Raw genomic sequence first — 20,311 nt, 5'->3', positions numbered from 1 at the left:
GGGGGTTTCCCACCTTTTACAACTACTTCAGTTAAAAATTTTAAGAATGCTGTTTCCCTGAATAGCTCCTTGACTGCTCTACAGTGTCTCCTTTTTGTGTATAGGTTGAAAATACAGCCTAAGGCCATTGAATGAAGCATATTAAAAGTAGCTTCAGGAACCCTTTGTGGAGGAAAGCTTGCTATAAAACCTGCTCTTTACTTACCTGTCTAGCCTGACTCACAAATTAAGGACGTCAAAATGTAAGGTGTAGTCAAGATCAAGCAATATTGGGTTTTTGGGTTTTGGTTGGTTGTGTGGTTTGGGTTTCTTGGTTTGGGGTTTTTCTTTAAGCATAGGCTAGTCACAGAAAGGGAACACTTCAAAAGTTTTTAGGTGAGACTTAATGGCAGTCTACTAAAATTGGGGGGGAAAAAACCCAGAACATTGTTCTGAATTCTGCCTACAGTTCTTTTTTGTGGGTGGGCAGCTGAAGGTTTGAGAAAATGACATAGTACATCCAGACCTAACGCTCAGCGTCTGTGTCATCAGCGCTTACAACTCACGGTTCCCCCAAAATTAATGACTCACCCGATAGGTTTTGTAGGGGTATAGCTGCTAGCTGAGTTGTCAGCCATTGACATTCATACATAAACTTCAAGAAACACAGTTGTTGAACAATAATGAAAGTGGAATTAGCTGAGGGCAGTTCATGATACTTTCCAATATGCAAATTCACAGGTAACAAAATGGGGTTGGGGAAATGGGGTTGGGTGGGGCTGATGTGTTTACTTTGTATGGATTTCCTGAAGCATGCTGCTTTCTGTTAGGATTGCTCTCTGAAAGAGTTCCAACATGCTTCCTCATTTTCACCATGTGCCAAAATGAAACCATGGAAGTGTTGCCTAGTTGGGTGTATGCGTTACTTCATACACGAGGCTGCAGAGCTCACTCTGCTACTGAAGGAGCAGGCAGCAGAAGATTTAGCTGGTTTTGGTTTTTTCCCTTCCTTTGTAGGACTGCAGAAACTTGTGTTGTGAGGCCCTAAAACAAGTACGTGGGTTGCTGGGTTTATTAGTTACGGGCCTAATCTATCTATCAGAATTTGTGAACGTGGGCCATGAAGTAGACCTAGTCCTGCTAAGGCTACATGCATAGACTTTAAATTGCTTATTATGTCATTTAATTAAAAGATTACGATCATGCTGACTCAAATGTATACTGTGGGTTTTTTTCCCCCGGACCTAGAAATAAAATTCACAATTGCTTGTATGTGTCTGTTACCTGTTGCATGTTTTTGCTGAAGTTCATGAACTAGTTATTAAATAAATCCCTTGCAAATACCAGTCAGGATAGGTATGATTCACACTGATGCTTAACCAACAGCAAGACATTTCAGAGCCTCACTAATGAAAGTTTCCGCTATGACTTTACCCTATCCATCTGAGGCTGTGGCGAAACTGATAAATGAAAGAACAGATGCACACATTTGTTTAAAGAAATCTCTTAATGTAAAATCCAGAGCAAATTGTTCAAACTGGCTGATTTCATTATTGGTAATTCAGTGCATTTTGCACTCTGAGGCAGCACTCCCTTTTTAGAAAATTCCGTTTGAGGCTACTATTTACTGTAAGCGCAAGTGCAAACAAACAACATGATTTACATGATAATGGCATAGGCTATTTCTTCAAGGTATAATTTCACATTTAAATTTGTATTGCGTGTATGTGTAGTTTTCATGTGTTTGGTGCAAGTGGTTTTTTTAACATACCTGACCATAAAGTTGCTATGTCGTCATCATGCCCTGACCAATAAGATATTTTTTTTTGTACCAGTTTTAATGGGGTTTGTTTATAGAAGACATAAAAAGTATTTGTTGCTATCTAGTTGTTTAATATTAGTAATTATTTTAATAACTTACAAACTAGTATGCCTCAACATCCTTCCTTCTGTATCATTCACTACATGCCTTTTAGGCCATTTTTTTTGCAAATCCTTTTCAGGTCGTAAAATAGAAAAGGATAAGCTGTTGTGAATAAGCATGTGAGTGAATAAAATGTCGTCTTTTTCATAGCACAAATAAATAAATATCAAAACCAAAAGCTCTTCTCTTTATTCAAAGCCACCGTCAGAGTGTAACTTCATTATGACAAGTACAGATAATTACTGTAAAGATTTGGGGAAAATCTAAAAAAAAAAAATACTTAAATCCATAACGTTACGTTGAAGATACTTTAAAAATACCAGTTTTAAAAAGCTAAAAAAACCTCTAGCAGTTCTTCTTGAGGAAGATATCCAAACAGGGGAGAAAGGGAACATACACAAGTAAATAGATCACAGACTAGGAAACAACAGGAACTCATTCACCATCACTCATTTTCATGGAAGAAGTTGAGAATAATTCAGTTGCAGAGGATGAAGGTAAGATAATATTGAATCACATCCTAATTATTTTTCAGAATCTATTTGCAGATTGACCTTATGAGTGGTAAAATTAATTGGTACATTATGTTTGTTTGGATGGTGAAAGGAGTGAGGGAAAATGCAATAGCCTCCTGGGTGCCTCTCCTCAAAGGAAAACTAGGAAAAGCAGAAGAGTTCTGAACAAATGCAAAACACAGAGTAGCTCTTAGGAATACATAAATCCACAGTGAATTTAAGGTGAAGATGAACTTGAGCTACAATTTTTCTTTCAGTGCTAAAAAAGAATAATAAGGTCACTTTGTGTCTGAAGAATCAAGCAGCACTCAAGACTAAAACATTCTTCTTCCATGTGTAACTTTGATCTAAAACTTGCTTTTTTGCCCCGCTGATGTTCTTCCCCCTCCCCCATCACCAGAAACTAAACTCATAGTTTTACATAGGCCTGTATAACTACGCTTACGCTGATGGCCTAGCTCCTTTAATTCTAATTAAAACTAAACAGATTTCCTCATTCAGAAGCCTCAGCTGGTAGACTCTCTAACAGATCGCAGTAGGCTGGGTTTGCCAGACCCTTGAACTGATGCAGTCTTCCTCCTCAAATGTAGTCTTTTCTGTTTGTACTACTGTAATTGCTGGCCTCCAGTCTTCATGCAAATATTCTTTCAGAAAAAATAAAATGTACGTGATCTTCAGCCATCTCATTTTTGTTTCTGCTCTTTTTTGTCGTCTTGTTTCTGTTCTGATTTGACCAAGTGTTTGGGTATTATGAAAACACCTCCATCGCTACCGCAATGAATGATATACTGGTATGGGTTAACAGGTCTACCGTGGTCATCCCTCAATCTACTGAAAATGTCACGGTACAAGTTGTTTAACTTTTGCTTCATCCGGCTGATTGATCTGCTACACTGAGAGAGCTCCTTTTTAAGGCTCTCCTTTTGTGTTTGAAGATTACTTACATCTTCTTCCAAGTCAAGAATTGCATTCAGTTTACGTTTACGACAATTCTGGGCAGCAACTTTGTTTTTTCCTCTTCGTCTGATGTCACGTAGAAGCGATACCTGAGTATCTGTTAGATGGTTCTTTGCTAGCATGGTGTTGAAAGAGTCGACGGGCATGCTCACAATTTCGTCTACCGAGAATGGTATTCTCAGAGCTTTTGCACCGCATTCATTGCTGCTAAGGTCTGTATCGATAGTATTATGGCACCTATCCTTTACTTCATTTGGTTTCTCTATCCACGGCTGCTGCTGATGCTCCAGAGTGGCTGCTGTTTGACTTGGCAGCTGATTATAAGTGTGATTATGAAGAAACTGCTGAAATGTGGCTTCTCTAGAACACTCTGAATCACCTGGATATTCCACATGGCCATATTTACTGTGTTCTTGGCTACGGCCACCAACAGCTCCTAAGCCATGCAAAGAAACAGATTTAACATCACTGCTGTACCCAACAGCACCTTCACTGCAGACTAAGTCGGAGGCGGTGCTGTGACTTGAATTCAAAGACAGTCCCAAATCTGAGCCAGGTTCTTCAAAGAGCTGAGAAACATCTATAGGATCAAAGCCTTCCTCCAAAGCCAAAGACATTAGTTTACTTTCATCAAAATTATCATCATGGGCCGTTAGGTTTCTAATGTCGGCAGCTGAAAACAGCCCTGTCAAATTTAACCCATGAGGTGGTGATTCTGGATTTGAGATATCAGAGCTTGTCTGAGGAAAAGACGCTTGCCTTTGTAAATGTCTTGTTTCTGAATTTGATCGAGTGGGGTAGTCTGTTCTTAGTAGCATGGCATCAGGAGGACCAAAACAGTGGTAAAGTGTCTGGGTAAAACTTATATTGTGGTGTGAGGATGATGGGTCTTGGCCTCTACTAGAAGTAGCAACTTGTCTATCTTCCAGTAAACTCGCCTAAAAGATGATGGGGGGAAAAATGGGATCTTTTATGAAATGAATGCCTCTACATTCCTCACCTACACAGTCTCGATCAATTTATTTTTTTAATAATCCACTATTTGGATCTATTAAAGTAAACATTTTGTATGTTAAACTTCTTTTAGCTAGCATGAATACTGTTTCCCATTTGTACACAGCAGAACCTGCACTGGCGTATGGCAAGAGGAAGTGGGAAGGGTGCAGAAGAAAAGTGAGTGAAGGGATGGGAGGAGGAGGACTTGTGAAGGACACTGTGGGACTGATGAGTGTTAAGAGGTGGAAATGGGAGTGTTGCTAAGTGTACATCAAACTACAGCCTAGTGTTCATCTATCTGGTCTAACAAAAGGTCTTTTAGGAGGGGTGGTCCCGCCCCTTCCCTGGTAGTGGTTTTGATAATCATCTGACTCTAGGTTGAGCTGGTTCAAGGTGTTAAACTATCAGAAAATTAACCTTGTAAAGAAGATAAATAGCTCACTGGCAGGACTTAACCAATGACAACAGTGCTGTAAGAAAAGAGGGAAGGACAACAGGAATGTTAAGGTGGACAGGAATGTTAAGGTCCTGCTGGCACAGTCTCACTGCTTTTCTTTCATAGTTTATAAGGTTTCTGGGGCTGTAAGCTGCCACATTTGGCTTAGCTCCTTAACTGAGGTCTACTGTGTTCAGATTTCAACTCAAGTTCTTTACTAATCAGTTTGGACGAAACATCCTGCCCCGATTACACCTTCTGTGGATGTCTTTTGACTTTAGATTACTACTTAGTTTTTCCTTTTTGCAAAAGTAAAGCTGATGAATGATCCGTCAGTTATGAAGTCCAGACAATAAACAAGTGCTGCAGTAGCAGTCAGGCCCACCTTTTATGGGCCTGGGTTATAGTCACTGGGTCCTAGAAGTATAAAGCCACTGTGCAAGATTATGTCAGGGCACTTGCTGACAAGTGGAGTCGTCATAAGCATATGATATGATTCCTCCATAGCTGAGTGTCCCTACTGTGGTGCAGGAAAGGACTTCTCTGCTGTTCATTGAAGAAACAATGTAAGAAGCACTTTCCACAGGGAAAGAATGATGTACCATAAAGACCAGAAGTTCTCTACTATGCTTACCGGGAGCTCAGGTAACAGAAGAAAGTCTTGCCTTATTTCTCCTAGGGAGTTACCTTGTACTAGACCATCTGTAATCTGAGAGAGAGCACTGATATTTTCAATTAAGCCCTTGAAAAGAAATATTATTAGCAAGTTAACTATTAAAAAAACCCCACACTGTAAAGACTTGGTACCTGGAAGCAATCCATTTCAACAAATAGATTGTCACAAGATGGCAGTGCATTAATAGTCTTAAATAAAACATGCAACCGTGTATTGTTATAGCTATGTAAAGGCTACAGCCAAATCACTTTCAAATTATGAAAAGAACAGAGAACGCTAAACTGATGAATTTCTGAACCTTGTTAGTGTGGAATCCATTACCAAAGATGAACAGAGGAGGTGGCTAATTTATGGCCTGGGAGACACTACTGAACTTAGAGACGCCCAAAACTAGGGGTTCCAGAGATAAACATGAAGTTATATGGAACAGACTAACCACCCTGTAAGGCTCCTGCAATGGGAAGCATATGTAAGATGCCCTTGGAGTACTGCAAAAAGGAATGTAGGGAGTAGCTTCCCATATAATAATTGCAGCTATGAGCTGTGGGAGAGGAGGGAGATTCCACATAAGGTAACAACTGTTTTTTGTGAAGATGTACACCCAGAAAGTAAAGAATAGTAACAGAAGCCCTAGAAAAGAAAACAAAATGGGTTTGCTGCTAATGGTGACTGACCTGATTTGCAGCAAAGATGGGTCTATTCCTGAGGGTAGTACCTTTGTAAGCTCTTGACCCAATATTTATGACAACTCTAATCTTTGGCTGCAAATGCTTAATAGCTGCTAGTGCTTAATAACTCAGTGTTCCTCTAGAGAAGCACACCAAGAGCTGCTGCATAAATGCAAATTGGCATTAGGTTTCAGAAATGGAATTATTGGTTGAACTCATTAAGTTCCATCCAACTTTGAGCACCAGCTGACAGAGGAGACAGGACTTCACAGTTTTCAAATCCCGGACAAGTTACTGGGGAAAATTTTTCGAGTGCAGCCAATGACAGCTTCTGTAAAAGGTGGATACTAGCATCTTTCACGTCTTCAGGTAAGTTTTACTGCATTGATTTGCTGATATATTCACTGGGTTTTTTTTAATTAGACTGAACAGAGTAAGTCATTATCCAACAATCACTGACTGTATCCCAATCTATTAGCAATGCATGTGTTTTCTCATTTACCTCTAGCACATCTTCCATCTGCGATGACAGAAGCTGTAAACAGCCCTCTAAGGAGAGAAGGGAATCTACATTATTGTGGTTGCTCTGTAACAGAAGAAACAGAAATGCTTTGTAAAGCACAGTTATTTTACACAAACGGAGATAAAAATCAGGAGGTAAAAAAGAGGAAACAGAGCACAGCTCTGTGAAACGCTGCTGCTGACCCTGCCATCAAGTCTTCATCCTGATGGGGAGATGTCACATTGCTAGAACAAGCAAGATAACTCCATGGCAAGAGCATCCTACTCTGCCCCACAACAGCAGAACTAGGCTTTCCTTCTCTCCGAGGCTGCACCTAACCACCACTATGGAAAAATCAAGTATTTTTTGAAAGCCTAGCTGCGAAGTCGGTGGCGAACAGAGAGGCTGGCAAGAAAACCGGATCCAATGTTCTCAGCTCTAATAAGGTCTCAAGAAGAGGTTTCTTTTTACTGTAGCTCTCAGAGAGAACAAAACCCAATGTGCACCTGTTTCGGTTTAACACCATTACGGTTATTCCTCCGCCTTCTAGTTACAATACACAGGTTTTAAGATCTGAACAATCCAGCTTCCCACATGTAATTCTTCACCTGCGCATCAAGCTTTACATAAATGGCAAAAGCAGTAAAATTTAGCATCCATGTCTCAAATGTCTGTACGCCAAAAGAAAAATCCTTGCCCACAAACGCACCACCTTCATGATGGAGAAAATAAAACCAAATTGAAAAATAGTTAGATGCAAGTGGTTTCTATAAGCTTTAGAACATTTCAACTATATAAATATACTGGGGTAGGGGGGACACACCATTTTCAAGAAGGTGTACAATGGCATCATTCACAAAGTATCATCTGAAGTCACTGTTCCTTTCCTGCCCTTGCAAAGGACGCTCCAGATGAAAAGAGGAAATCAAATATTCCTTTCAATACCATTCACTCTGTTTTTCGCTACTCTCTATCTCAGTGATAAGACCTATATCCTCCCTCACTTCCTTTTCACAGCTTTCCATTCTTCCTTTTCTTTTTTTCATCATTTACTTCATTTATGTCTTCCTCCTCCTTCTCCTCTTGCAGTTGCAGCTGATCATCTCCTTGGTGAGGACAGCAGTCATCCAAAGCTTCCTGACATGCTTTCAGGTCAACATCCTGAAGACACAAGTAAAACAGTTCTACTAAGCAAAAAGCTGTCAAAATTAGTCTTTAAAATGCACTTTTTTTTTTAATGGCTGTAGGATTTCAAATAAAATATACCCTGAACAGTTCATTCATGTGGATGAACTGACTCTGTGTAGACTTCGGGGGCAGAAAGAGTGGACATCAGTTCAGGAGTGCAGACACCGCCCCCTCTTTTGGTGTCCAGGTGCTGAACCCATCTGCGGTAGAAATGGATGTTCAAAAACACTGGAAACAAATTCTTCTAAAACAGACACATGATGGGGTGATTTCATGGAAAGTTTGGGCTATCAGTGTCTTTTAGACATCATTTCACAACAGTGTATCCAAGCCAGATATATACTTAGTGATGTAATCTTAAAACAGGCAATTATACATAGCCGGTTAGTAAAATACCTTGATTTTTCTTTCAGGAAAATTATCACATTAACATGTGTCATAATAACAGATCTGTTTCCCCATCGCTTCCATGTAGTCATTACCCTGTTCACATTTATCCATATTATGGGTGGTTTTTTTAATCTCCAGCAATGAAATTGTTTTGATACAGTGGTCTTAGAAGCATTTTTCAAGTTATGTTTTATATATAGTCATATGAGCAGACTTTTAAAATTTTTATTATAGCACTGGGGTATTGCTAGGGTAAGAAGGAATCACTGCTAAGGACTTTGCACATTTATGTTTTTTAAAATATTAATATTTCAGCTTTTACAGGGCAAGTCTGCGTTATTAAAATGTGAAACTCGGTGGAATGGCAGCCAGAAAACCAAGTGGCGCCACTGCATTAGTTCCATATATCCCCAGCTCAATGCTACGGCAGGAGCAGAAGAGACAAGCTCTCAACAGCAGCAAATGTAACAAGCTAGTATTCTGTTCTAAAAGTCACAACAAATTTACTTTACAGATTTTATATGAAAGCATAAACTGTATAAAAACTGCAGTTATAATAGTCATCAAAATGTGTAAGAGATTTTTTTTAAATTATTGTTTGGTACAAAACATTCAAATTAAATGTTAGAAGGTTTAAAAACAGGACTCGAGTAAAATTAAAGGTAGTTTGAAAATAAATACTAATTTCATTTTTATTAATTCTGTTAAAAATCATTTATAAAATTATGACAATTCATTTTAACTGGTTTTATTTGTTGGCTTTCCATTTCTGTACTTTTTCAAGGATTGGAAGACAACTTTAATTTTATAAATATTCACTTCTAACAACAAATATACAGGGCATTCATCTGTCACTCAGATGTAAGAGGTACTTTCCTTCAAGGATGCCCAACACAATTTCTAGCTATTAAAAATTATATTCCAATATAGTATGTCTTCTTTGTCAGCTGCAGTTGGAAATGACCAGATGACTTATTATTGCCAAATATGAGAGAACAAATTCACTATTCTAAACACACACACAAAAATACAGTTTTCCTCTATGTAGTAAAACAGCAGGAGAGGGAATTTAGTGTATGGGACACTGAGCGCATGGTAACTAGCTACTTGCAAACACTCAAATGAGTTCCCTGACGCTACTCACAAGCATGAAGATAGTCCCATAATTACATGTTTGCAAGATCAGGATTAGTCTTTTATTTTACAAACAACCAACTTGTCCAATGAGTATGATCTATTATCATCCTAATTAATAAAATTTATCATCATCAAAAGCAGATAAGAAGTCAAGGACAATTGCTACCAAAGACCTTAAGGAGCCCCAATTGAGCTGAGTGGCCTGGGAAGCTGTCACCGCTAAGGCAGAGTATTCAGCTCCTGAATAACACAGCAAATTCATTACTCTACTGGCTGATGAAGAGGCAAATGCAGGAAACAGAAATGCAATATCTATAATGTGATGCCTCAAAAACCACCTGTAAGCACGGGTTTTGAATACAGAAAGTATATGGATGACAACTTGATGGTTCCTATTAGAATTACCAGGGGTACAAACCTGTTCTACTGCCAGGGAAAAGAAAAGCTCATGGAAACTTTGTGAAGAGCCCACAGTGTGCCCTGCAGATCATTCGAAACCCTCACAGTTCAGCTTGCGAGTGGTGGAAATCTGCCTGCAGACAATGCCAGTCTGCTGAAGTCTATGATAGAGATGGACCTTCCCAGCACCATTGTGAGGACAACTGAATTTCTGATGTGCCTGGTGGGTCGGCTCCTTCCTGAAGAGAAAACTAAATGCTCCTGAAGCTCCTAGAAATTTGTGAAGACTGTCATGGCTTCCATTTCCCCAGGATGTCAGAGACAACTGAATTTTTAGGTCTTTTCCTGACAGTATCTAAAGCTGTTGACCAATAAGGAGACGGGGGACAATTCTGACCATTAATTTTAGAATTTACCTGAAGTCTGCATTGATTTTTACGTATCTTTTAAGAAATAATAATGTCTTTGACTATTAACTCTGCTAAGACATAGACAGTGTGTTGGTGGCCTTAGCTTCCAAGCTGAGAGCCACCAACTGCGCTACAGGATCACACGCCATTTTGTCCTAACCACCCTTTGGCTTAAGAACAGCACAGAAGTCCGAGCCCCCTCTTATCTTTGCACAAAGCTCCTGCTGATGCGGAGGGAGGTGTCAGCAGGGATGGGATGGAGGCAGGGTCTCACATATGCAATCATGACCATTCACTGTAGTTTACCAAAGGGAATGTATCATCACCTCTACTGAATGAGCTCAATAATGCTAAACTGTATGGCTTTGAAGATTAGCTTTACCACCACTGTTTCTTCCTCCAGCATATACTGAAATATACTCATGCCTGCTTACACTAATGATGACTGCAGTAAGTTATCCGTCCTTTCAAAAAAACTGTTATCAGCACTACCAGGGCAGTTTCTGAAGGAGCATGGCCCTGTGACCAGATTTTCACAACAGTGGTGGTACAGATACAGTGCATGTAAGACTGTTCACAGCACCATTTTCTAGGTACAGGATCATTTCAGTGAAACACTCTATACAGAAATCATGTAACGCAGCCAGAACCTTCTCCCCTTAATTTCTCACTTTTGGCTTTTAACAAAAATCACCTGGATTCTGCTGTTAAAGATTTACTCTCTGACATTACACTTCCCTCCTGCTTGTTAGCCTCTCCCAATGAAGAAGGACAGCTGGAAAATACTGCTCCACAACTGAATGCTTCTTTCCATGCCTTTGCATCCCTAGGGATTGATTGCTGGGCTATTGCTATGGGGAGAATAGGAAACAGCCATATAATGTTTTTTAATAAGGCATTTCTCTAAAGATAGCTTAATTTTACAGTCTGAATACACATCTAATGACAAAATGGATTAGGTGTAAATACCACTCAGTACTGCACTGCCACACTTAATGTTTCAGGCCTGTTCCTTATTTTGCATTAACGGTAGCTGAATAAATGGTGATTGAGCTATAGCAATAGCACTATGAGCACAAGAGCTAGATCAGGACCACATATGGGTGGTGTCTACAGAGAAAAAGATTGATTCTTGCAGATTGTAGAAGACTTGTTATTACCACTAAACCCATTTATTACGGCAGCCTTTCTACTTCTACCACTGGAGGGTGTGGAAGTTCACACCTCCCACAGCAGGCTGTTTATAAACCATAACCTGCAACCCTACCTGATGACAACCTTCGACTTTCATTTGTAAGGATTTCTGTGCAAGCACAAAGCAGGAGATTTACACCCCACCCCCAAAAAACAAAAATCCCAGTATCTCAATTCTATTCTTGCTTCTGCCATTTATTTGTTTCAACTGGGCTAGAGAACACAGTCTGAGACTAAGTCTGATTTACCAAATCATCTCTCAGCGTTGTACACCAAAGGGCCAGGCTCTAACCATGCATCTGCCCTTTCCCTAAGGTACAACTTACTGCAGGTCAACTATCAGCTTCAGTTTGTCAGTGTTTGGAATATGAAAAATAGTGATTTATGTCAAATCTGCTACTTAAGGTGGGCCAAGAATCAATGCGGAGGTGAGAGAAAGTATGATTTTGCAGGAGGCCTGGCTTACGTATAACTGGAAGGATGCTGCCTGCTCTGGCATGTTTTCTTACTACGTTAAAAATAAAGCCTTTGGTTTCCAATTAAGTATATCAGAGTATTGATCTCAGCATAAATCAGGTGCACCGTACATCCAACTACCCCTCCATGTATCTCCTCCCCTTGCTTCCCACACCCTTTACGCTGTCCATAAAACAACATGTAAAGAGCAGAACCTGTAAAGCTATCAAAATACAAATAGGTCTGCCACATTGGATGCATTGGATGGGTGAACAAGACCCCTCTTTAGGAGCAGCAGAAAGCATAAGCAAGCTGTTTTCAGCTATTGATCAGCATACGGTTTGCAAACAGGGCTAAAACTACACAGCTCAGGACTACAAGTGCACAGAAATACCCAAACTATCTCTAGAGCTGCAGCAGAACAGAGCAGACAGGGTGGTTTGCCTGGGTGTACAGGCAGCACCGAGAGGCAGAGGGTACCTACTCCTGCAAAACTCTGTTTCACTGCAGCAGACTCTGAGTTACCTCTAGAAATATCCCAGCGCTGGAGCAAAGGTATATGACCACCATTATCCACAAAAGGACATAATCTTTTGTGCTGATTACTTATGTATCCTGTTCACATGCTGCCTTCTAATTCCTCTGCATTACATTTTCTTTATTTCAGTTGCCGTGCTTTAAATTGCTCCATTACTGCCATTAACCTTTGAGATGCTTTTCCTGAGAACTTACGTCACTTCTCCTTTATTAAATGCATTTCTCTGTAGAACTGGCCCTCTCCTTCCTACTAGCTGAAAAGATGTGGCACAGGCCTGGTGATCTTTGCCATATTTTGAATAGCTAAGTTATATAATAATATAATATATTGTATATATTATGTATATATTATATATTGTATGTATCTTTATATATACTATATAATAACTAAGTTTTGAATAACTATAGCACTTCCAGAAAACTGGCCCACACCAGTGTAAGTTAGGCAAAAGAAATACAGCTTCTAGTAACATAACCAGTAGTTTCACTTTACTACTTTGTAGGATTAAATACAATAATTAAATGTAATGATGCATAACTGTTTACATATAGCTCTAAGGTTACTGATGTTGCTCTTTGTGTGCTTTAAATATGCAATAATTAATCTTATCAATTGATATCTCCTTAATCTCTGCTAAAAAGCAGAAAGTTTCTTGCTGTTTCTCTATATTCATAATGAGCCCTAAAATATCCCAGTAACACAGGAACAGAAGAGTACTTTATTATTTGAAATGCAGCCAGCATTTAGAAAGCATGGAGGCTGGAATGGTGGTTGGAAACACTAAATATCAAAGCAACTTTTATGTTACATATGGCTAGGCTTAAAAATTGCACTAAACCATGCTAACTAAGCAATACGATTGACTAAATCAAATGGTGCATAACTGTGACTCCAAATGTGGCACCTGTGAAATGTCTATGACACATTTACTCTAAATCCTAATGATACTGTCTGGGCCACAACCAAATGCACACTATTAAAGCCACTCCTGCTTGTGGCAGTGAGTTGTTGGCACCGCTCTAACCGCATGCATTTTGGAAAGAAAAGCACTAGGGCTTTACACAGCACAGCTCAGCTGTGTCAGCTATTACAAAACACACATACTCTCACTACACGGTCAGCACATACACAGAATTAACACCAACCTACTCCCAAAGGGAAGCAGAGACAGGTACAAGTTGAAGACAGACACAAATAGTAATTCTCACTAATTTCAGTTAAGACATCGGTTTTCATGCCAAAGATGGCTCGATATCACTTTCAAAGTGAACCTTTTAAACTGCTTCTAAAACATAAACCAGTTTCGCACTCCAGCCATTTGGTCCTATGCTGGTGTTTTGCACTGGAAACTAATTTCATCCTACAGGATGCAATATCTCTGACAGTAAATGTGACGAAGGTTATTACATTTATTCCGTTATTCTTTCAGACCAAACACGGTAACAAAAAAAGAGCTCTTTCTATGTCTCTGCTGTCCCAAGATGCTTTCTATTGTGGTCAGTGAACTACACAGCAGGGTTCCCTACCTTTAACCAGACTAGATTGCTAGTATATCCTCATTAGTGTAATGTAGTCACTACTGAATAAACAGAAAAGTATCCAGGGACTACCCTTTCTGATAAAACTTTGTCCACAACTCAGCGCCAGATGTCTTCCTTTTGAGCCCTCTCAGGTGAACATCCTTTCTCAGGTATTCAGCTCTCAACTTTCTCAAGCCACCTGCCTCATTGCAACACCAAATGCCTGCCAACTCACAGCTATAAGTAGGGAGCACTGTTAAAATCCAGTCTGATACTTTAGCTTCCCTCTGCCACCATATGTAATTCCTCTCTAGTTTCCACATTTACCACAGACTAACTCTTTCTTCTTTACACCTGATATTCCCCTCACCTCCTCTCACATACACTTCTCATACACATCCTACACCCGGAATACCTTCCCTGCTCTCCAGGGAGCAGGAAAATGCTGGCATTGGTCAGCCCTACACCACTGACTCCCTCTACACCCTTCTTGGCCACTAGTTTGACTTGGCTTTTCAAACCCTTGTGCCTCCCACAGCATATCATAACAAAAATCTAAATCGTGGTCTTTCAAGACAATACATACCTCAAATGTCTGAGGCTCTTCTGTTACCCCACCTCTCTCTGAAACACCATGTGTTCCTTCACACACTCTATTATTAAACCTAGGGAAGTTCTGGCTAACAGATAACAGCCATCCAGAAGCAGGCACCCAGCCCATTTATCGATTTGCAGATGTCCCTCCACAGCAATATTGCCACGTCCTTGTGCTCAATGAGTTCAAAAGGAAAAAAAAAAAAAAAGGAATAATTTGAAATATGTTCTGTAAGTGAAGCACACAGCTTCAGTGAGACTCACAAACAGACTGGAGAAAAGCCTTCAGAGAAAAAAAGCCCACCTGGTTTCTACTTACCTTCATTTTACCTAACTTCTGACACTTGCCAAGAAAAAAAAAAATCCATAACTCTAACCTCACTCAGTGTAAATACTTCAAATGTACGCCCAAAGTCCAGGATGGATTCACCCCATCCCGTGCTTAAGTACTGGAAACTCTGCCTCTAACAGTGTTCAAAGAACTGTGCTTGTATGAGGTTTCACATAACGTGGGCCAAACTGGCCTTTCTAAACATGAACATAGAGACTACAGTACAAACAATACAAATTATCCACTGTGCATCTTCTTCCTTAACTTTTGTAATTCTTTAATTGAGCACAGGAATTCAGCTTTTGGGAAGGACTTCAAAGTCAGTCGCAGAGAATGTAATACATCCAGATATAACAAACTCATTTGGTTTAGCATAGCCTTACTCCTCTGTCCCACTCCAAGCTGGAGCATGTCCCTCATACGGCGCAATGACCCAGCACCGCAACTGCTGCCCTTGTTCAGGTACTGCCTCTTCTGCTGACACGGGCAGCATCTGTGCTTGGGGATTCACACAACTTTGAAAGTAAGAACATTTTACTTAAAGATTTAGGCTACAGATAAAAAACCTGTCCATTCCTGCTGATCTAAATAATTCCATGTATATTCCATGAAAGATAAAGACACCATCCAATTTTTATACTCTCTTTCTTCAAATGTGTACATATATATATACACACACACATACATACACACATAGAAATACCAATACACAGAAAAGGAAAACCACTGAATCAAGTAGGGCAGCTCTTAACTCTTGCAAGATCTTCAGCTAAGACAACTGTTGTATTACAAGCTTCTTGAGACTTTCCATGTATTTGTGAATACTGTTACTATATACATAGGAATGATGCCACATCTTGCAGCACCAAGGCCTCGTATTTCCCCACACATAGTTTTTAAGGTGCTTTGGAAAACAGGTCTCATTCATTTTTCATATGGACTTGCAGTTCAACATAACAGCTTTTAGAAGTGTTGCGAGAGCAGGTTTCCAGTGAAAAGCCTCAGGAAAATGCAGCCTTCGCTTGCCACAGTGAGCACGGGCTGCGTCCCAGGTTAGCACCTGTGAGGTGGCTTCTCTCCTCCCCACCAATACCAGACCTATATCCAGTGCCAGCTGCATGTCTTTTTTCTGTATTTTTTGTTGCTTTTGCTATGCTTAAAACGTCAAAATTTACACAGCCACACAGTGTTTCAGTTTAGTGTTTTCCCTAAAACACATTGCTTGAGCAATCCAACAACAATTTACAAGCACATTGGGAAAAAATAAGCAAATGTGCCTAACTTTACCTGTGTGAGTAAGTCAACGTGACCTACTCACATATGGCCTACTCAGTGTGACCAACCTGTGGGAGTAGGTTTGAGTAGGATGAAAAAAGTTAGGCACCCATATTTTCAACAGTAGATGTCGGCATTCAAATAGGTGTTGAATATATTGTCAGCACTTAAGGAGTACGTGGTGCTCCCAGTAGAAATTCTTTCTTAAAAACACAGAATTGCAATCTGGGTTTTTTCAGCAGACTGTGAAGAGGAAGACAAGATGGTGCACAAACACTGTGGTGTCTAGAAAAGAAGGACCATGAGAAATAATCACCCCAAAGAAAAGACAAGGTTCACTCTTATGCTTTTTATCTATTTCCTCAGCAAACGTGCCCATTGGAGCCCAAAATCTTGGTCCCGGGTATTCTGCAAATGGTAGGGCCTTTCATTACTATAGAAATTACTCCATTTTCTTGCACGAACTGATGCATGTTTTCCTGACTATTAAAAGCAAAACGTTATTGCTTTTTTTTCTTTTTCCTCTAAAACTGTAACTCATGGTTCCCATGCAGGAACCCTGGTACCTTAGTCTCAGTCTTGAACATCCATGAGAACCAAACCTACGAGCTTTGATTCTGTAGTTGACCCAGATTAGAACAGCACAGAGGCATTAAACTAATATCCTAAGACATGCAAGCACACCTTCTACCAACCACCCGCTCTGACCTGCTGCAGGTAATGCAGGACAGTGTATAGGATTCAGAACAAAAAACTTTTTGAAAAGTAGCCTCTGCTCTGATACAAACACTTCATCACTGGTCCTGTTACACACATCCATTTAAGAAAATGGGTAGCAAGACTCTAAGATCATATGATTATTTTCTCCATTAAAAGGTGTATTTTAGAGGAAATATATTTTGTTATTTTTATTATTAAGGCAACAAAATATTGTAGGGTTGACATTTCATCAGCAAACTTACATTTGATTACAGAAAGGGACTGAATGGAATAGTTTGCTGGGAACATAGTGAAGACAAAGGTTAGGGCTGATCCCACTGTGTCTGTCCGCAAGCTAAATGTAGGAACCCACCTGTTTGCTTTACTCATTGTCAAAGATGAAGTGCTCAGGCTGTTCCAACACTGCACTACATCTCACCTTATCACAGAACAGAAAAATAGGCCAGGCGACCCCACAGAGTTTAGCATGCTCCAACAGCATGCTTCGGCCACTGAATTCATTTTCATCCGCAGTTGTCTTCCAGAGTGGTTTTAAATACCAGGTCCCCAAGGATGAGGATCAAACAGCTCGCACTGTGTTGCCAGCAACAATGTTTGCAGCAGGGACTGGAGCCCAATGAATAAGATTAATCCAGGGGTGGGTGAACCCAGCTACTAACTTTTCAGAAGTCACACAATCCCACAATCCCGAGCAGAACAAAGAAATCACTTTCATCTGTTTACACAGACTCCTCATCCTGATCTAGCGTGGATAAGAGAAACGCTAAAAATAGCTCCAGCCTATTTTTACAAAAGGCAAAATGAAGGTTATAAATCCATTATACAGTTACAATAACATTTTGACAGCACAAGAGCACTTATTCAAATGTACAGAGGTCGTCAACATTTTCCTCTGTGTTTCATGCTTTGGACCTGTCATGCACTTCAAGAAGTCTGGAGGAAGAGACGTGGGGATGGGGGTGGGGCGGGGTTCACTTAGAAGTGCATTTACATTTTAGGTCAAGAATTTAATACTGCCTTATCTTGCTCCAATCATTCTTTCACTTAAATAAAATTTACTTAAGAGAAAGGCCCAGACCAACGTTTAACGAAGAAGTGCATCGTCTTCTTTCCGCAGAAACAAGTGATCTCTTACATTTTGGGTGGTGAAACCAGTTTTGCAACTACTTTACAAAAATAACCAAGCTAACATGTGGGGAAATCGAAAAGAAAAAAAGAGGAAAAAGAAAAGGAAGGCGGGGAAAAAAAAAACTACCAAGCAAGACAGATTTAGTAATTGTTATTTGATGCCAGGCCGTTAATTCGTAATAAGAACCAGCTATTCATAATGGTTCAAAACCAACTTGAAAAATACTGGTGGCTCAACTTGATATTTCAAAATGTACCGAACATCTGAGTCACAAAAATCATCATCTTGGCACTACTGTATCTTTTGTATCCATACAGTGTATCACAGAAGTCTCAGATCATAAACTACTCAGAAAAAATGAAACTCTGTGCCCACTAGCGACTTAACTCAGAAAAGCAGTCCCTGCAGCTGAATGGCTCGGCTAATCTTCGAATTACAGACGGGCACAGCTCTTCCGCAGGATGAGGGTCTGAGCGGGTGCAGACAGACAGAAGCGCAGTGGGGACTGTGCGCTGTGCGACCGAAATAGGGACACGGCCATCGCCGCCGGGTACTTACGGCCTGAGCCTACTGGTCAAGATGCCACACTGATAACAGAGGCGGATACAGCCAGGCTGGAGTTTAGCCTTGGCACCGTTAAGAGTCTCAAGATGTAAGGAAAGTTCCTGATAAGCGTTGTTACCAGGCTATGACATCCACGTGCCCTTCCCCAAGGTCAGGGGTGCAGTTCTGCTCCTCGTCATGATGCACAGCGGAGAAGCTGCATTTCTGCCGCTGCATGATGTTCTCGAGCGGCCTGTGTGCCCGCGCGAAGGCAGCTGAGGCCATTCCGGAGGAAATGCCAAGCACAAGTTAACAGTCCCGGCCTCGCAACCCTCCCTTGCAGGTGACGAGCGGCGCCGGGGCCACGCGTGGGCCCTGCCAGGGCAGCTCCGAAGGGTTCACTCGGCTCCGGTGCTCGGGGAACCCCCGCCAGCGGCTCCGTTAGCAAAAGGCTGCACGGCGGCGTCACTTCACCGCAGGAACGTGCCGCTGGCTTTGCTTTTGCTCTCCGCGACCCCCCTGGGGGGACGGAGGCCACCGGGGGAGGGGCGGGAGGAGCGCGCAGCCCAACCCCGCGACCACCCGCAGGCGCCTGGGCCCCCCCCTCAATTTTGTTTTAAGGGGGGTGCTGGCTCAGAGAAGCGTCCCCCTTCGCGTCCTCACAGCTCGTCCACCACCTACACCCCCTGGCCCCCACCCCCCAGCCAAAGCCTCCCCCGCCCCCGCCACCCTTACCTCCGCCATGGGGCAGCCGCCGCCACATCCTCCTCCCGCGGCGGGGCGGGGGGCGGCTCCCCCGGGGTGGCCGGAGCGCGGCGGGCAGCCCCGGGCGCCGCCGCTCTCCCCGGGGCCGAGGCGGGCACCTCCCGGGGCAGGCCCAGCTGCCAGCGGAGCCCCAGGAGGCTCGGCGGGGTGTCGGTGACCCATGGATGCCCGGCGGCAGCCCCACTGTCCCTGCAGCCGGAGCGCCTCGTGTGGGGTGCCTGTGCGTGGGGCGAGACGGGCCGCAGCCCACGGCTCCCGCAGCCGGGCGCAAACCCGTCCCGCCGCCCCGGCCCCGCTCCGCGAACAGCCCCACCACCACCACCACCGCCCCGGCACCCCGCCGCCCCGCCGGGCGCCCCACCTGTGTCCTGGGGACTTCCTGCGTGCCCGGGGGGAGCAACAGCCTCGGGCTGCTGGAGTGAGCTAGAAATAAAGGAGGCGAGTTAGAAAGTACGGTAGCTAGGGAAAGGAAAAAAAAAAAAAGCGATTCTCCATTTGTCGCCCCCGTTTTAGAATCCCAAATTTAAAAAAAACTTACAGGTTTTAATTATTACCTGTGTCTAAATATTTAACCCAATGCCTTTGCTTTCCCACCCATTGAACCGCATTTTCCACATCTACTTAGCACTACGCGAACTGACTCTCCCACATGCTAGAAATACCTTTTTCAGCTGTTCTGTTCTCTCTGTCCTCCGAAAAGGCCTTTTATCACTTCTCATCACTTCTACTTATCTGAGTGTTTCAGACTTGTTTTGGCATTTACAAGGCGTACGGCTGTTTGGGCAGACCCTGAAAGTGTCACTTCTTCAGTGATAACTGTAATGGGTGCAGTTTCTCATTTTTCTGTTATCATGGCTGACATTTCCCTTTTTTCATTGTGTCCAGTGTGATACTATGCAAAGGGTGTGTTACAATACTCCTAGCGTTTTCTTGCATCTTGTTTTCTGAATTCCAGTAAAGTAACAGTTTTCTTTCAAAAATCCGATGAACTGGAATCTGCTAGGGCTTTCCATTGCCAGGTTTTTTTCCATGTCAGAGGTCTCTGGCTTTTTAACTGGAAGCATAACTG

The 20,311-nt window shown here is 41.8% G+C and overlaps 1 protein-coding gene across 12 annotated transcripts; it reads right to left on the bottom strand.

Moving 5' to 3' along the window:
* Positions 1-2,069: 2,069 nt before the first annotated feature.
* NFE2L3 (NFE2 like bZIP transcription factor 3) lies at positions 2,070-19,985 on the bottom strand. Of its 12 annotated transcripts, none has more exons than XM_075083071.1 (6): positions 19,905-19,985; positions 19,604-19,665; positions 7,707-7,814; positions 6,654-6,737; positions 5,442-5,516; positions 2,070-4,313 (listed from the first exon to the last, which is right to left on the bottom strand). In XM_075083071.1, exons 4-6 carry the CDS (start codon positions 6,669-6,671, stop codon positions 3,102-3,104), a joined length of 1,305 nt encoding a protein of 434 aa, XP_074939172.1. In that variant the 5' UTR covers positions 6,672-6,737; positions 7,707-7,814; positions 19,604-19,665; positions 19,905-19,985; the 3' UTR covers positions 2,070-3,101. The 12 variants fall into 12 exon arrangements, with proteins under 12 accessions (XP_074939172.1, XP_074939167.1, XP_074939169.1 ...); XM_075083066.1 differs by having other exon boundaries at positions 5,442-5,549; positions 19,905-19,981; XM_075083068.1 differs by lacking the exon at positions 19,905-19,985 and adding an exon at positions 19,797-19,876 and having other exon boundaries at positions 5,442-5,549.
* Between the last annotated feature and the right edge of the window lie 326 nt (positions 19,986-20,311).

This window comes from Phalacrocorax aristotelis, chromosome 2 (assembly GCF_949628215.1).
Source record: "Phalacrocorax aristotelis chromosome 2, bGulAri2.1, whole genome shotgun sequence".
NCBI lineage: Eukaryota > Metazoa > Chordata > Aves > Suliformes > Phalacrocoracidae > Phalacrocorax > Phalacrocorax aristotelis.
Note: the sequence above shows the minus strand (reverse complement) of the source record. Positions and strands in the feature narration are given on the sequence as shown.

Bases quoted from the DNA above. Each gene is read 5' to 3' on its own strand.
- NFE2L3 (XM_075083073.1), bottom strand. From the start codon at position 19,404: ATGGGTCACCGACACCCCGCCGAGCCTCCTGGGGCTCCGCTGGCAGCT. The intron at 6,738-7,706 runs GTAAATGATGAA...CTTCTGTTACAG, and splicing joins AGGAGGAAGACATAAATGAA to AGCAACCACAATAATGTAGA. The intron at 5,550-6,653 runs GTAAATGAGAAA...TTTCTTTTCAAG, and splicing joins AGATGGAAGATGTGCTAGAG to GGCTTAATTGAAAATATCAG.